This window comes from Labrus mixtus, chromosome 21 (assembly GCF_963584025.1).
Source record: "Labrus mixtus chromosome 21, fLabMix1.1, whole genome shotgun sequence".
Lineage (NCBI taxonomy): Eukaryota > Metazoa > Chordata > Actinopteri > Labriformes > Labridae > Labrus > Labrus mixtus.
This window is the reverse complement of record NC_083632.1, coordinates 1,220,545-1,238,734: the sequence shown is the minus strand read 5'-3', so window position 1 is coordinate 1,238,734 and position 18,190 is coordinate 1,220,545. Positions and strand designations below refer to the sequence as shown.

At 43.7% G+C, this 18,190-nt stretch overlaps 2 protein-coding genes and 1 long non-coding RNA gene across 3 annotated transcripts in view; 1 reads left to right on the top strand and 2 right to left on the bottom strand.

Annotated features, from left to right (window-relative positions):
* Window positions 1-4,986, top strand: part of LOC132955169 (uncharacterized) — a 102,660-nt gene extending 97,674 nt beyond the window's left edge. The window contains exon 2 of the long non-coding RNA XR_009665901.1: window positions 4,696-4,986. This is a non-coding gene — a long non-coding RNA (uncharacterized LOC132955169). The remainder of the gene's footprint in view (window positions 1-4,695) is intronic.
* On the bottom strand, window positions 279-2,705 carry LOC132955154 (E3 ubiquitin-protein ligase TRIM39-like). The gene has a single exon (XM_061027905.1). It carries the CDS (start codon window positions 2,464-2,466, stop codon window positions 1,078-1,080), a length of 1,389 nt encoding a protein of 462 aa, XP_060883888.1. The 5' UTR covers window positions 2,467-2,705; the 3' UTR covers window positions 279-1,077.
* A 2,875-nt stretch (window positions 4,987-7,861) lies between the features above and the next one.
* trim16 (tripartite motif containing 16) lies at window positions 7,862-17,920 on the bottom strand. Its single transcript, XM_061027886.1, has 6 exons — window positions 17,094-17,920; window positions 12,771-12,866; window positions 11,319-11,552; window positions 11,029-11,200; window positions 10,322-10,411; window positions 7,862-8,725 (listed from the first exon to the last, which is right to left on the bottom strand). The coding sequence occupies exons 1-6, from the start codon at window positions 17,799-17,801 to the stop codon at window positions 8,109-8,111; spliced, it is 1,917 nt and encodes a 638-aa protein (XP_060883869.1). The 5' UTR covers window positions 17,802-17,920; the 3' UTR covers window positions 7,862-8,108.
* Between the last annotated feature and the right edge of the window lie 270 nt (window positions 17,921-18,190).

The following is an 18,190-nucleotide window of genomic DNA, read 5'->3' as shown; positions in this document are numbered from 1 at the left end:
TGATATTTATGTGTCTTACCACCTCAGATGTTCCTGATTTGTCTGACTGTACGATGCATGTGCCACATGTGGACAAGCTGCTGCAGTTACAGGGTCCTTGTCTTGCTCTCTTATTACATATTATTCATAGCTGTGTAAAAGTTAAACCTGAATGCTTGAGAAGTATACTACAATGTTCATAGTATATTTCATAATGTAATGAAATAAATTACTACTAATAATAGCATGCTAATCATATTTCAACCACAGGTGTTATGTATAAATGACAGAAGATGAGAGATTGTTGACTGTTTTCTTTTAATTATGTTAATTATTTTTTTACATGGTCGATAATCAAAGTCAGAGTAAAACACACAAACAAACTACCAATGAACAAGTTGATGAAAAGGCACCCAGTTTAATTAAAACAGAATTACAAGAATGATGGAACGTAGCCTTCACCAGATGAATGAGATCCGTATGAGATCAGAACTCAAGAATGAAACATTACCAAGAAAACACACTAGAACAAAGAAACACAGGTATAGGAAATACAAAATAAAAAGACTAGAAACTAAGCTAGGAAACAAAGTGAAAATACAAACTACATAAGACCAAATCATGACAATACGTTGTTTTTAAGAGAGAGCCTCGTAGTTTAATTATTTCAAACTGATTGTATTTAATGAATTCATGTTTAAAATAACTTCAACAAAACAGAAACTGAGAAGAAGACCAGCTTTTTATGGCTCATTAATTATTCATTATTAATCCATCATTGATTGTTAAGGTCTTCAAATATCGGTTCAGAAAAATGAGTGAAATTTGATTCTAATCATCAAGATGTTTTTTTTTAAATCTACAGTCACAGAGATTCAGTGGTTAAGTCCTCAGTGGGAGTTCTTCTCTCAGTTCTGATGCATGCAAACTGTTTCTCAGTGAAAGTGTGTGTTGGTGTCAGACTCACTGTGATCCTCTGCAGCCTCTTCTTCACTCAGAGAACAGGGACAGACTCTACCCCCCCCACAGTGTCCCAGCTGTGAGTCCCTGAGTTACACCAAACAGATCTGAGCTCTGTCATAAAGACAACCAGCGACATCAGGACGACACAGTCACAGAGATCTTCTCTGGTAACATCTTCAGTGGGAGTTTATCACCAGTGTAAATGTATGGAAACATCCTCTCAGTGAAAGTGTGTGTGAAGGTGTGTATGTGTGTGTTAGTATCAGGATCAGAGAAGGACAGCTCTCCTCTGTTACAGTCCAGATTCACTCTGATCCTCTGAAGCTTCTTCTTCACTGAGAGAACAGTGGATGGATGTGGTGAGGTGCGTGCTCTGTATTTACCATCTTTGAACCATATTAACCATAATCCAGACCATTTGTCTCCCTTCCTCTGTCCAGACTCTGCTAACACACCCAGTAACCAGTATGTACTGTCTCCAACCTGGACGTCCCAGCTGTGAGTCCCTGAGTTAAAGCCCTCAGAGCCCAGGACAGAGCTGTAAGTATCAAACCTCTCTGGATTATCAGGAAGCTGCTGTCTCTTTCCTCGTGTCACACAGGTCAGATCTTCAGACAGGATGAGGACTGGATGAGCAGTGTTTGGGTCCAGAATGACCGGACTGTAGGAGACCATGTCCTTCATCTTGTTCCAGATGTTGAAGCTCAGGTTGCCCAGGTGTTTGGCCTGGTCTATCAGAGCTCCTGAGGGCAGCTGTGGATCCTCCAGCAGGGGGCGCTGCTGGACTCTTTCCACTGCAGCCTTGTAGTTTTTCAGGAATGAGACGTCTTCAGCTCTCAGCTCGTCCTCTGTGTCTCTGACTGTGTGTGAAAGAGCTGCTATCTCTCTGCTCAGAGCCTCCATCTCCTCCTTCATCCTCTGACTCTTCTGCTCCTCTTCCTCCCTCAGTGCACACAGCCTGGCCTCCTCTTCCTCTTCTAGAAACTGGTGAAGCTTCTTAAACTGCTCCTTAATCTGCCTCTCTGTGTGTCGGGCCTGGACCTGAATGTGTTCTGCTGTTTGATCAAACTTCACTTTAACTTCTTTAAAAACATTTAACTTCTTCTTTACCGGCTCCAGAGTTTCCTGAAGTTTCTTCTTGTGTTGTCCAGCAGCTTCATCGATGGGTCTGATTGTGTGTTTGCTGTGTTTTTCTTCTGAAGTAATGCAGACGAGACACACCGGCTCCTGATGGTCCAGACAGAAGAGTTTGAGTTTCTCAGAGTGCAGACTGCAGAGATCCTCTGAAGCTCTCTGATCTCTCTCCTGCACAAAACTCTCACTCAGGTTCTTTAAAGTAAAGTTAGGATTAAAATCCTTTGACTGTCTCCTCTTACAAACCGGACACTCCTTGTTCTCCTTCTCCTTCCAGCAGTCCTTCACACACTCTCTACAGAAGCTGTGGCAGCAGGACAGGATGACTGGATCTTTAAAGATGTTGAGGCAGACCGGACAGCTCAGATCTTCCTCTAACTTGGACGCCATTTTATCTCAAGTTGAAGACGAGGAGACGAACAGCTGGGAGTCACTCCCTGTCACTCAAAGTTCCTTTAATCTGTATTCTTTGTTCTTTTTTTACGTCTTATCCGGTTTGTGGATTCAGTTTCAGGTAAAAGTCCAGATATTCCCAGTATTCCCAGTGTTCCCTCCTGCAGCGGTCTGGTTTTTCTCTGCAGGTGAATCTTAATGTCAGTCTTTCATGGCGTCTCGTCTCAGTGACTCAGAATAACAACCTTTGTCCAGGTTGTCTCAGGTGAGTCAGGTGAGGGGGGAGGAGATTTATCACTACAGCTTATCAGGTCCAAGTTTCATAAAATAACTTTGTGATCATTAGTGACTCACCAACAGAGAGGCGGGGTTACACCGTAGAGTTTAAAACGGGTAAAACTGGTTCAGATAGAAGTGATTGTACCCGACCTAAAAAGCCTCTGCATGTTTCTAATAAGCTCCACGAGCAGAAACGTGCTCAAACTAGGATCAATATTGGAGATGCTTTTGAAAAATGGAGAGAGGTTAGAACACAGAAAGGTTTACAGACCCATGCAGAGCTGGATAAACACTGAAGCTTCAGAGTCCACCACATGGTGACCTGAGTGAGCATGGACTCTAGAGAGGAGGGGGGGAGGGGGGGGGGGCGCTCTCTCAAAAAGGCTGAAGGTCAAAACAGATGTAACAATATATAACCTCTAGAGGGAGCACCACATCAATCAGAAATAGAGACCATCTGTCTGCATGTCGCAGACGCATCATAGTGTCGATGGTTGTGGACTTGATGTATAAACTTTTCTTTTAAACGTTCCTCCGTTGTTGTAGCAGCTCTTTGGTGTCTCTGATGTCGTCTCATCTGGTCTCCTCACCACACAGCTCTACACTGCCCCTAGTGGTTATATGCATATTGCATCTTGAGGACGTGTGGCGTTAATTTCTGAGGACGTGCACAACCGACGCTCCAAACCACCGCAGGATACGCGAGGCTGATGTCATGCGTTCCCGTATGCATAGTTAAAAGCAGTGTTTCTCAACTGGTGGGTCGGGACCCAGAGGTGGGTCGCTGAGCCATTTTCAGTGGGTCACGAATGTGTGCCTGGAAAGAAAACTTGTGTAAAAAAAGTCAGAGAAGCACTTTTTAAAAATGTTTGTTTTGTTCAGTTTCTTGCTTATGTCACATGTTTTGTACTGACTGATGTCCAAACTGCACCATTTTTCAGTAAATGAATCTGATTGGTCAAAAAATATCCAAAATTTGGGTCGCGATTTTTCCTGGAGGAGTTGGTGGTGGGTCCCGAGACTAGACCAGTTGAGAACCAGTGGTTAAAAGCACGTTTACTCAGGACTTTAAAGTCACAGAACAGGACAAACCTTTGCTTCATCCACTTTGCAGGAAGGTTAGAGTTATTGAACCAAAACTGCAAAGCCGTGCAGAATGCATGACGATCGGTTGATTTAGCATGAATAGTTTCTCCTGCAGTGACAGATACAGAGGTGTGTGTGTGTGTGTGTGTGTGTGTGTGTGTGTGTGGGGGGGGGGGGGAAGAGGGGTGTGCTGTTTGGGTTTTTTGGCTCTGTGCTGGCACAATCAAATCTTCTTTGTATTTCTATATCATCCATGCCATGTATGAAATGATGGATGGACAAATGAACTATGATTATTTGACTTGTTTGTCCACATTTCTAAATGATAAAATTAGAGTAACCTCGTGGAACGTGAGGGGCCTTGGACATGACATAAAATGTGGGAAGGTATTGTCTCATTTGAAATCACTAAAGTCAGATATTTTGTTCCTACAAGAGACTCACACTATTAAAGACACTGAATATAAACTAAAACCAAACTGGATCTCTCAGGTGTACCACGCTCCTTTTTCGTAATAATGTCCCCTTTCTACTTAAATCCTGAATTTCAGATCCAAATGGGAGATTTATTCTTATTTCTGGATATATTAATTTATTCCCAATTACTTTGTTAAATATATATGGCCCAAATATAATGACTTCCAGAGGATGGGTCCTCCAATATTCTCATTGGTCTCATCTTTAGACAGATCGTCTCCTAAATCCCCTCCAACTATTAACTCTGTTCAGACATTAAACACTTTGATAAAATCAAGAAATATGGTAGATATCTGGAGAATACAACACCCCGATAAAAAGGAATATTCATTTTACTCACATGTGCACCAGTCTTACACTAAAATCGATTATTTTATAGTGGAGGCCAGTTTGATCTCAACAGAGGTGTAAAGAGTACTAATATATTCTACTCAAGTAAAAGTTACTTTGATAACATTTTACTTAAGTGGAAGTAAAAGTACCAGTTTAAAAATGTACTCAAAGTAAAAGTAAAAAGTAACTTGTTTAAAATGTACTTTAAGTAAAAGTTACTTAGTTACTTTTTTTAACAACGCATCTCTCGTGTGTCGTGAAAAAAGGACGAGAGGATTTTAATCTTAAAGTTTTTTTAATTAAAGGCCGATCTTTACAAAGATTTATCTTTTCAGATCAACATTTTCTTTTCTACCCCATTGACAAAAACAAAATATACATAATGAATAAATAATCAAGGATTATATTTGAAAGTGATCAGCTGTTTTATGAAGGGAAACGTTTAAAGGCTTTTTATGTGATTCTTTGATCCAGCAGATGTCGCCTTTGAGCACCAGCATGAAACCAAAACAACTCACGCTGCATTGTTGTGTTAGCATGCTAATGCTAGCGATCTTTATTCTGCTCGTATCTTCACACTGCATGTAAATTTACCTGAAATGAGCGTGATCTAGAAACACAGTTAAGCAGTGAGTACAGTATGTTATTCTTCTTTTCTCTAGTCCCTCAATTAAACAACTTTTATACACGAGGGGAGGAGTCAGCCGGCCGTCCGGGCGATGTAAACAAACTGAAGATAGGACTCTGAAAACATCACAGACAGTGGGACTCGGGTGTTACACCCATTGTAGACAGTCATGACTCACAGAGTTATTTTCAGAGGAGATACTTCATTTATATTATATTTAAGTGTGAAAAATCACAGATAAAGACTTTAAGTAAAACTGAAATACATAAACAGATGTATAAAAATAAAGACTGGCAGAAGCGAAAAATAAAGCTAGTCCGAAAGCGTTCAGCCGTTGGATGCAAACTTAGTGTCAGTGTGTTCTAGTGATCAACATATCCCGTCGTGCTCTGCACGTTATTTCGTCAAAGGGCGTGGCTATGGCGTGCGTTCAAAGTTTGATGTGCATTTTGGCAACTTGCCAAAAAAGTAAATGGTTATATCTCTGCCATGCAGTTTTCGATCATATTAAAATGTCTCATACATGATACGGGACCCGCCCTGAACACATCCATGATACGGGACCCGCCCTGAACACATCCATGATACGGGACCCGCCCTGAACACATCCATGATACGGGACCCGCCCTGAACACGTCCATGATACGGGACCCGCCCTGAACACGTCCATGATACGGGACCCGTCCTGAACACGTCCATGATACGGGACCCGCCCTGAACACGTCCATGATACGGGACCCGCCCTGAACACATCCATGATACGGGACCCGCCCTGAACACGTCCATGATACGGGACCCGTCCTGAACACATCCATGATACGGGACCCGTCCTGAACACATCCATGATACGGGACCCGCCCTGAACACGTCCATGATACGGGACCCGCCCTGAACACGTCCATGATACGGGACCCGCCCTGAACACGTCCATGATACGGGACCCGTCCTGAACACGTCCATGATACGGGACCCGCCCTGAACACATCCATGATACGGGACCCGCCCTGAACACGTCCATGATACGGGACCCGCCCTGAACACGTCCATGATACGGGACCCGCCCTGAACACGTCCATGATACGGGACCCGTCCTGAACACGTCCATGATACGGGACCCGCCCTGAACACGTCCATGATACGGGACCCGCCCTGAACACATCCATGATACGGGACCCGCCCTGAACACGTCCATGATACGGGACCCGTCCTGAACACATCCATGATACGGGACCCGTCCTGAACACATCCATGATACGGGACCCGCCCTGAACACGTCCATGATACGGGACCCGCCCTGAACACGTCCATGATACGGGACCCGCCCTGAACACGTCCATGATACGGGACCCGTCCTGAACACGTCCATGATACGGGACCCGCCCTGAACACATCCATGATACGGGACCCGCCCTGAACACATCCATGATACGGGACCCGTCCTGAACACATCCATGATACGGGACCCGCCCTGAACACGTCCATGATACGGGACCCGCCCTGAACACATCCATGATACGGGACCCGCCCTGAACACATCCATGATTTACATTTTTTGCTTAGTCACAGCGTCACCTGTTGACAACAGGAAGTTACTGCTTCTCAGTTAGCATTAGCCATTGCTACAAGGTAGCTCATTTCCCGCTCAGAATTGGTGGGGACCATTCAAACACCCTGGGCATACAACACGTTCAAGCTCAAACGTCTATGTCCAACGCTCTCGCCATACAGATAAATCATTCGCTGTCAAACAGGAAGTGGTTGTAACTCTCATATACTTTGTCTGATCTGCCTCAAATTACACAGGTATGATCAGGGTTGGCCTCTGAACACATAGACATAACAATAGTCAACTTTAACCATAGCGCCCCCTCCTGCAAGGAATAAGTACTACACAATGCTCAATTTGCTCCATATGTCATAGCTATCATGACAGTGCCAGCCTGAACTGCTATTCATTACGTTGCCTGTGCATGTCGCGACACACCCCGACATGCACAGGGGTGCGAGGGCCCTTCATCACCGCTTGCGGTTTTAATATATATTTTTTTTAAAATAAATTCTATTACCTCAAAATAATGAAAACTGTAAATCTGTACAATGTTTGATGTTCTTGACTTTTCATTTTGTTGTTGTTTTGTTTATGGTTTTTGACTGTCTCTGGGTCCTCTGGGCATTGTAAGCTAACTGTTCTTGTTCTTCAGTTGTTATGTTTCATAGTCAGGAGGTTTAATTTTGTATTTCAATGTTTTCCACAGCTATCAGATTTCATTGTTTTCGTCATTACGTCACAAAACAGCAGAGAAATATCTCGATTAGATTCAGATTCAGACGACTTTATTAATCCCAGAGGAGCAATTCTGATTCCCAGCCCATGCGATAGGTAGACAGGTAGGCTGTAGGACGCAAACTGGTGAAGCCCCCCACCCCTTTATCTTGTATATTTACATACTGCACTTATAGAAGCCAAACTAAAAAGTGTTGTAGAATATTTTATTATTAGGCTCTAGAATCATCAGCAGTATTTATCTGAACAGTTTATACTCCCAATATGTGTTGAATATTTCCAAACAAATCCATCATGACAAAGAAACCGAGGATAAAAGGTTTTTATTTGCAAACAGAACATGAAGAACATCTCTGAATTCACAGTGTGATGAAGAGTAACAGTTGTCCCAGACGTACAAAAAAAACAAGAGATGAACATCCACCATGTTTTATTACATCCCTACCCGACAGGTAAACTGCTTTAGTGTGACCTCAATATTTGACCCCTTAACGTTTCAGATCAGTCGTCTCATATTGTCACTTAAGTGATCCCGGACTAACAGACTGCTGATCATTTCTCCGCTGCGGTTTTTAAATCAACGGCTCTTTCTAAAGGTGAGGTGGGGGGGGAGGGGCTCTTGAGCCGTAATGGCTCCCCCGGCGCCACTAAGGCCACGATGTTCTCCTTCTTAGACAACCAGAAGGCCGGGTAAAGCGGCTCCAGGAACTCCGCCTTGTACTCGTGGATGAGCGTCATGGTGTCCTGCACGCCGTAGAAGGCGAGCAGGCCCCTGGCGTAGTCCAGGTAGACCCCGATCCGGGTGACCTTCTCCACGCTCAGGGGGGTTTCCACGTCGCTGTGCCAGGCGGAGAAGGTGCGCCCGTTCCACTGCAGACACCAGGAGAAGTTGTTCCGCGTGATGCAGCTGTTGCTCTCGCTCCCCTTGCGGTCGATGCTCTTGTAGGTCAGGCCGATGTGCGTGCCCTCGCCGCTGATGTCCGCCTCGAAGTAGTGGCGGCCCAGGTAGAAGCTCTCCGTGGCCAGAACCTGGCGCCAGTTCTCAAAGCGCTCGGGGACGTCGGGATACGGATGCTGCCAGGGCGTGGTGTTAGTCACCTTCCTGTTCTCTTCTGTCAGCCGCAGGAACTTGTGCGCCGTGTCAGCGTCGAAAGTCACGTTTTCGGCGTCTAGGAGAGGAGCGTGAAACGTTATGTCAGACTTCAAACTCGAGTGAGAGACAGCAATCAGGAACGCAAACACCTCTGAGCTACTCCTCACACTGGAGTAGTTTAACATCGTCCAGCTGATACTTTTAGAACAAGGAGAAACAGATCACTCTTTTCACCGCTGATTGTTTTATTTTTTTTTTATTACAACTTGACCTCTTTTGCAAACATTGTAAACAGATGATGTCATAGAGCGCCACAGGACTGAGTCCTAAAACCAGGAAGTAAGTTAGCATTTGAGCGCCATGGGGTCTAACGTCTAAAAGTCAACGGGGATGTTGAATGTGTTTGTGGTTAGACTCCTGAAATAAGGTCTGTGGTTAACACAAGCTGAAGAGATGTTGGTGTTTTGTTAGACCACATAAACTACGTTAGGTAATACCTCCACTTGTGAAGTTTGAAGTTTTTACTCGTCTTTAAAAAGGCGGTTGCTAACAAGCGGCTAAATGTGACTACAGCGGTTGTCGGGGACATTAAACGTCATCACGCCGGACACAGAGGGCGGGAACTCTCTCACTAGTCGGAGACGTCTCCTGTAGGTTTAATCTTTAGGTTAAGGTGAATATTATGTTAGTAAACTATTTATTAAGCTACGTGGATTAGTTTATCGGAGATCGTCTGAAGCGTAACGCTAGTGACGTCACAATCATCCCACCGTGGTGTAGTTAGCTTGTAGCATAACGTTAGCTTCTTACTTCTGTCGGCCGCATTAACGCTTCAAACATCATAAAAATGGCGTTCATCTGTGAAGATTATCCTGCTGAACAAAACGCCTACGCTTCAGAAACGTGTGTTTAACACAGATTATTTTCTGCAATGATCCAAAATCCAATGAAAACATCCCATAGGAGGATTCTGGTTAGACGCCATGGTGATGCTACTTCAGGGTTGGCCTACAGAAATACGTCACATGGTTTGTTCTCTATTGGATGTCAGGGTCAGGATAGTCTGATTTTAGGGGACTATAGGGTGACATTATGTGGCCTGCAGACGGGAACATAATGGAAAAAAGGGAAGTAACTTTTGTACTTCTTGTTCCAGGAACTGATAGTAATCGACCCGTCTGCTAGAGGAATGCATGCTTAAAACAGACTAAGCCTCCTCTGTGTTTGAACACAATACACCATGGTTATTTCTACCTCCTGCCCTCCAGGGGCGATGAGTTCCTCTTTTTTCTCCAGGTAGTTAAACACACAGGCTGTATTCACAGAGCTTCCAGAGAACTGAGAGTTGCTCCTATAGTGAAAAACTTCTAAGAAAATTCTTAGAATCAGAACATTTTCCTGAGGTGTAAAACTGTGAGGAGGACTTTTTAAGAGTCTGAAGAGTTTCTCAAGTGTTTGTGATTACAGGCCCTGACATCTCTGACCTGACCCGGGTTTAGTGGACCAACATACCAGCGGACAAAAACCTAGAAACATCTGTCTTGACCCCCCTCCTCTTTGCTCAGAAATGCTTTATTCATCACTGTTTCCGCTGATGTTATTTGTCCTGAGAAAAAAAACTGACTCACACATGAAGTGGAATGTTCCGTATTTTAAATATAGAAACACTTACACTTGAGGAAGTCCTCGTGCTTCTTTGGATCTGGTATGCTCCTGTTCTGCTTTGCCGAGACGATCGCATGAACTGTTGTTTTTATCCCCTCTGTGAAGAAAGAGCACAAGCAGCACGATTTATAGAATTCAGACAATTTGTTTTCAGTTTACTTAAAAATGCATCAGAGGCAAACGAGTATTTGCTGTTTTTCAGCCAGCTGGTGGTGGTTGACCTCATTTGCACACACATAATAGAGGTGTGTCATCCAGCACCCAGGTGGTTTTTCTACCTGAGCTCTGCAGCTATGACACACAGGCTGAAATTCCTCACATGTGTGAACAAGCCCGGATAGACGACTATCTGTACATCTTAATGTCAGAGTGTGAGTTCTCGCAAGGGTTAGGGTAAATTTTAAGATACACTACAGCAATATCTGTAATTTCGACTGAGTTAAACCGTAAATTATAGGGTTATTACATGTTTATGACTTTACTGAATTTTCCCATTAAATTGACAAATGTGTGTTTTCAACATATGACTGTAAAAATGACATTTTTGTACCGTTTCTTGATTTACGGTAATTCAACGTTTTTACCACGGTTATAAACCTTTTCAGATTTTATGGACTTTTCCTGTTGCCATTTGACAGTTTGTTACTGTATTTTCTACTGATTTTTTTTTTTTACAGTGTGCAGTTTCTTTTTTTCTTTTGCTCTTCTTCTCACCGTTCTTGCACGTCTCTTTAAATTTCTCGATGTACGACGACACGAGCATCGCACACATCTCCTGCGTGGAGTCGACGATCACGCGGCTGAAGGAAGTGAGGCGGTCCATCAGGCCGATGTAGACGCCGGGCAGAGAAATATCAGTGCTTTCTTTCTTCCACTCTGAGTACTCCTGCAAAACAAACACACAGAGACATTCAGGGATGAGAGCAGGAAGAGGCACATGTTCACCCCTTAAGAAAACCTGAAGAAACTGGTTTCTAGGACGTCCTCCATCTTGGTGCTGTTACCTGTAAGAAGTCCACGTCGTTCTTGTTCTTGGAGAGCTTCTCCACCTGCGCCTGCGTCTTCTTCAGCTCCGTGCACCTCTGCTCCAGGTGGACCTTGATGCCCTCGGCTTGACTCAGCGCCTGCTTCTCCTCGCCCTCCAGGATCTCCGTCACCTCCCGTTTCGCCCTCTCCATCACCGCCTGCAGCTCCTCGAACTGGCTCTCGATCACAGCTCGAACCTCGGTCACTGAATTCTGTAAAAAAAACAAAAAAACATTTAAGACTGATGTAACGGCGCTTCTTGGGTAAAGTTGATTATCCTCGGTTGTCTTGCCGTTAACTATAACACTAAACATACTTAATTAAAATATATATATTCGAGTGTGGGTAAAGCACGGGGACAACTTCTGCTGTGCGTCTCGTACTTTTAATGTCCATCCGTAACAAAACATGACATATCCAGACTGAACAACAACAACAGCAACACCTTACTTGTCTTAAAGCAATATCACTCCTCCAACCGTAACCATGGGTAACCTTAAAAGCTTAATATGTGATTGTTCACACTTAAATATAATATAAATCAAGTATATCCTCTGAAAATAACTCTGTGAGTCATGACTGTCTACAATGGGTGTAACACCCGAGTCCCACTGTCTGTGATGTTTTCAGAGTTTTCAGAGTCCTATCTTCACTTTGTTTACATCGCCAGGACGGCCGGCTGACTCCTCCCCTCGAGTATAAAAGTTGTTTAATTGAGGGACTAGAGAAAAGAAGAATAACATACTGTACTCACTGCTTAACTGTGTTTCTAGACCACGCTCATTTCAGGTAAATTTACATGCAGTGTGAAGATACGAGCATATTAAAGCTCACTAGCATTAGCATGCTAACACAACAATGCAGCGCGAGTTGTTTTGGTTTCATGCTGGTGCTCAAGGGCGACATCTGCTGGATCAAAAAATTGCATAGTAAGCCTTTAAAGGCAAAGTGCATCATAACGAACAGATACTCTTGTAAAGTACAAATTGTAAATATAAATGAAATTAGCCTTAAATCAAATTATGTATTTGATCTCAACCTGAGAAAAATAAAGATCTATAAAATAAAACTTCACAAAAATAAATCTCATCTCCATCTTACACTGATATCACATCGTGTGGAGCGAGTGGGCATTCCTGCAGAGACAGGTGCATGCCAAAACGTTCTGACCGTTAACAGGTGGGAATGCGTCAGGTAACAGGATGATGTTACACAACAGTAATGACAGAGAGGGAATGCTTCATTGTACCTCAGCACCACCCTCAAAAAACGAGGATTTCCTCCCACACCTCAGGGGAAACCTGTCCGGTTTGGGTGGCTCCTTACCTCACTGATCTCAGGCCAAAAATAGTCCAAGCCAACTCGTGTTTAATCAAATATTGTGACACTCATGTGACACACTCGTAGTGAGCTCATCATGTTGTGTTTACCTCAATAGAGACGGTGTTCAGTTGCAGTCTGTTGATGGCGTTCTCTGCTGCTGTCACCGTCTTCACCATCTCCGTCTGCTTCTCTTTGAGTTCTTTCTGCAAAAAGACCAGAAGAAAAACAGAATTCAGTCTCCGCACAGAAACCACAAAAACCATGACGTCAGGCTGAAAATATGCCAGAAACAAAATGGAAAAAAAACATGAAGCTTTCTGCTGATGTAAACATTAAAGGCCGTGTTGTTTCATTGTTTCCTCTGCTTTGTGTCAGGAGGTCACACATCCTTTTCTACACTTCAACAATGGAGGGTTTTTATGGAAGCATCGGATTGTTTTTCAAGAAGTTCAGAGTCTGAATTCCTCGGGCAGGTTCAGACGACTCCCGAGCCGTGAAGATTATACCCAGAGGGGGAATGTTTCCTTATGCTTGAGACAGCGTCACAGGGGCGTCAAATCTGAGTTAAACATTTAAAAACCTTGAATAACCTGCAGCTACCATGCAGGTTGTGTCGTTCTGAGAGGGGACGGGCTCTCTAACCACTGTACGCTTCGTAGCAACGATAAGTCGCAGAAAGATGTCGACAAAAAGTTTAAAAGCTTTAGTTATTTCATTTTAAGTGTTATATACACTGGAATGTTGTAATGATCTGAGTTTGCCTGCTCCACTAAGTTGAGGATAATATGTCATTGTAGGGGCGCCGGTGGACTAGTGGTGAGGGTGCACATCTCTTGTACAGAGGCTATAGTCCTTGAAGTGGACGGTCCAAGTTCAAGTCCCACCTGTGGCTCCCTTCCCGCATGTCATTCCCCTCTCTCTCTCTCTCTCTGATTTCTGACTTTATCCACTGTCCTATCTCTACAATCAAGCATAAAAAGCCCCAAACTTTCTTATAACAATCTTATAATATGTCATTGTGAAATCAAATGACTGTTTCTGCATGATGCAACATCCAAAATATTCAGAGCTCCTCTGCTGGCTGCAGTATAGGTCATAAACCTCGCTTTGGGACACAGGTCAAACTTTAAACATGTCAAAGAAACGTTTATGTTACCGACGAATAACAAAGTCGACTTCGACTTTATGCAGACGGCGCTGTGATGTATCTTCACCAATTTTTGTAGAAACGATCCGCACTGTGAGAATATTTGAGTATTTAATGCCGAAAGGTTTTAAATAGCAACGTGTCTGAGCTTTTTGTTCCCATATGTGCCAGCACTTAACCTCAGGTACGCTCATGGGAGAAGCTCTTCTAGCAAACAGTGGAGCAGTCTTCCTGTTTAAAACTAACATGCAACCACAGCGACTTCCTCTATCACACTCTAACCTCATTCATAAAGCATTTATTATTCTCTTCTTTAATGGGTCTTTATTTACATCTTTCTCTGTGCTGTTGTCAACTTCTTTTGCATTTTGTGCTGTGTTGTGTGAAACAATCAAACTTTTAAGTATTTTTTATTTATTTAAGTATTAATTAAGTCCTGCCCTTTAACAATGCAAGAAGCCGATCATTGTTAAGGGGTTTGGGGTAGAACCTAGGGTGGACTATTTCAGGAGTTCAATGGGCGCCACCCTGGACACGCCCCCTGCCTGTAGGACTTGTATTTTGGTATCCAAACTGATACAATGAGTTTGACTGGTATCACATCGAAGTTTGAAAACCAGGTTCTGTGACAGCTCTGATAGCAGCTGACTGTCATGAGCCTGGATCTCGAGGTTGTTGGCTTGAAACAACATGTTGCACAACTGCTCGCTCGATTAGTTGAGCATGAAGCCAAAAATAACAACCACTTAATAAGCCGTTTTTTGTCTCCATTCTTGTACTTTTGGATAATTCTAAAACAAGTTTGTGTCTTCATTGGGTATTATATAAAGACAGAGGATGTGTGTTATTTCTAACTGCACAGGAAATACAGTCGCTTCTTCGTGACCGTCTTATTGTGCAGCTGCAGGAAATTTGTTTTTATCCAAACGGCTTAAAGAGTCTGTAGGGGATTCCAGAAAAACCTGCAGGACTGAGGGAAGTGTTTCTAAAAGGCCTTCAGGTTATCTTTGAAGTTATCGTACAGAGAAACCGTCTCTGACTGCTCGTCCATGTGAGGTGTAAACTCAGTAAACAAGCTCCAGAATAAACAGAGGTGTGAGGTCCTTCAAAAGATCCCGAGCTCTGAACAGGAAGTCATGTCACTCTATTGTCCTCCATGTTTTTTTTTCTAACTGCTCGTGTCTGTCCTGTGGAGATGAAACCTCTTTGAACAGGTGGGATTGTTTACGAGTTGTAATGTTCCCTTTATCCATAGTTATTTAAAATTCATATTAAAAACAAAACGAGAGGAACAAGTTATGCAGGCCGGGAAACGCGATCATGGGATATGAATGTGTTCACCAGCGTTCTCAAATAGCCGTGTTGACACTTCACTGTTTGCTTTGAGGCTCTAATGACCCTGTCTCAGGTTTTTTTTTTTTTGCAACAACACTCTGCAAACAACAGGTGTCGGCTAAATGCTGCGGATCTTTTCAGGAATCTGGACTGGAATGCTCGACGTTGACGCTGAGGGGTCACAGGACTGTCAGAAAACGAGACAAATGACACCTTTAGATTGAGCTTCTCTCTCTCTTCTTTCTCTGCGTCAGAGAGGGGGACCGAAAAAGATCCCGACTGAGGATTGAGTTTCCAGACTGACGGGAAGCAACACAATCCCGTTAATCACAGACAGAGACTGTGATTTGACGAGCCTTGGAGTGGATGATTAGTCAGAATGTTTGTCCTGATTGGATTATAAAGTGATCAAAGCTGCATTGTGAGAACAACTGTGGTGCATTCAGGAGACACACATCACCCCCCCCCCCCCAAGATGGGCCTTCAACCCCTCTATACACATCTCATCTTTTATGGATGAAAGCCGCAGTGTGGGTAAGATTTTAGGGATAATTATGGCGGTCAGATTTCCAAATTAATGGCACATTTTGTTCACAGAGCAGAACAGGGGAAGCTTGGTGTCCGATATCCAAACCACAAAGGCTTTGAGTCATTAGAGTTTGTGGACTTCATGTTTAGAAACCGCTACAACACCGCAACAACTCAAAGGAGACGCACTGACTGATTTAGAAAAAAGTTACATCTCGTTTGAAGGACAAACATGCACTGGCTGACATAGTTACTATTTTCAAGCAGTTTGATCCAATCTTGAAAAAAGAAAATTCATCTGGACTCGACCGTTGAAAGATATCTGATATATTTTTAAGTAAGTATTTATTTTACCTTTTTTATATTTGTTGGATAGGAGAGCTGAAGAGAGAGACAGGACATGTGAGGAGGAGAGAGAGGAGGGGAGGACATGCAGCAAAGGTCAGAGGTCGGATTCTAACCCACGGCCACTGCAAGGAGGACTATAGCCTCTGTACAGGGGGCGCACCACATTACCGCTAGGCTATCCGGCGCTCCTGTAGTGAGATATTTTTGACTAGAAATCAAACTAATACTCTCGCTAAGACTTCAGTGTTTGCAGTGAACTAAAAAATGGAACTTCTAAAGATAATGACATATATTTATGAAAGGATGAGAAGATTTTGACTTTTTAGTGCTACAGACCGAGTTTAAAACCGAATACTGTTGAATCCATCGTGATATAAAACAGAGACGAGCGGGGAACGCCTTCCTTTTTAAGAGGCAGAGTGCATGTTTGACGTTTAGTTTGATGGACGATTGAGGGCGAGTGTTTCCAAGCTTTAGGCCAAGAAACCCGAGGATTCAGAGTTACAGGAGGAATCTGATTTATTTTTTTTAAAACTGTTTCAGAGCTTTTTTTTTCCTTTGTAAATTCTGAATATTAGCAGAAATGGAGGCTTTTCCAAAATCTTTGTCTTTAATTTCAATGCACACAATTTATTTTTGTTTTTTAGAAAGATGTGAATGTATATTGTTTGTATTGTTGCTCTGTATCTTTGCTTATGTTTTGCTATTTTGTATCTATTTTGTCCGTTTGATTTAATTTTAATTTTAATTTTAATTTTAAGTCTTTGTTTGTTTGTTCTTGCTTTAGTTGTCATGTCTATATATTCTTGTCTCATTTTGTTCACCTTATCACCAATAAAAGAATATAATAATAATAATTTAAAAAACGATATACATGTCTTGATTTTAAGGGGACAAGAAGCTTAAAAGGTTAAAAAAAAACGACTTATTGATGAGTTATTAATCCATCCTTAATTAAAACATTTTTAAAATGCATATAAAGACGTACCTATGATGTTTAGATGAATAAAAAATGTGTTTGCTCTGGTAAAAGGAAAGTCAAACAGGACAGATAGTAAAAGGTTTCACTCGCCTCTATGCGTTGGCGAGCCTCCACCACGGTCACCGTGTTGTGGCCCTGGTGCTCCTCGCTCACACAGTCCTGACACACGCAGCACGAGTCGGCGCAACAGAAGAGCTCCAGGGGCCAATTGTGGCTCTCGCACGTCCTCCTCTCGATGTCCCGGAGCGGCTCCACCAGCCGGTGGTTCTGAAACTTGGTGTTCTCCAGGTGAGGCCGGAGGTGGGCCTCGCAGTACGACACCAGGCAGGTGAGGCAGGACTTGAGGGCCCGGCGGGGGCTCTCGATGCACGAGTCGCACACCACGTCATCGGGGCCCAGCGGCTCCTCCTTCACCTCCTCTTCTTTCACCTCCTCTTCGTTCACCTCCTCCTTCACCTCCTCCTTTGCTTCCTCTTTCTCCTCTTTCTTCTCCTCCTCCTGTTCAGGCTTCTTGGGGTCCTCAGACTCCTTCAGGTCCTCCTGGATTTTGGTCTCCTCTGAGGTCTTGGAGTCGTGCTCCTCTTTGCTCTGGATGCCGTTCTGTTTGGGAGCTTCAGGTTCAGACTTGACAGGGCTCTTCAGACACTCAGGACATCCTTTACTTTTGTCCCCAAGGCAGGAGGCGCAGACGGAGTGAGCGCAGGCTGCAGGTTTGTCTCCACTCAGAGCCCCTGAACACACCGAGCACAGATTCTGTTTGGAGACCTGAGCGGACTCTTTAGGTGCTGGATCTGCCATGACTTATCTCAGGTTCCCCTCTCTCTTCTCTCTCTGTCAGTTCTCTTTATGTCGGCCTGCGGGCTCCTCCTCTCTCCTCTCTCCTCGGCTGTCTGAGCAGAACTGGCTGGGTGACTTCAGTCAGCCGGTTTAGTTCCTGGATCTGACTGAAGAGGCTGGACCGCCACACCTCGAGGATGTCAGTCAAAAGCTCATAGTTTCAGTCAGAATGTTACCCGCCCCCTTCAGTGCTCACAGAAAACAGTGAAACCCCCCCCCCCCCCCCTCCCTGAAGGAAAAAGAAAACCACAGGGTGGGTCTCACTCTGTAAACCAGGAACAGAGATGTGTAGAGAGCTGCACTGTGTCTGAACATGAAGTGAAACTCAATGAGATGGTTCACAGATGTTT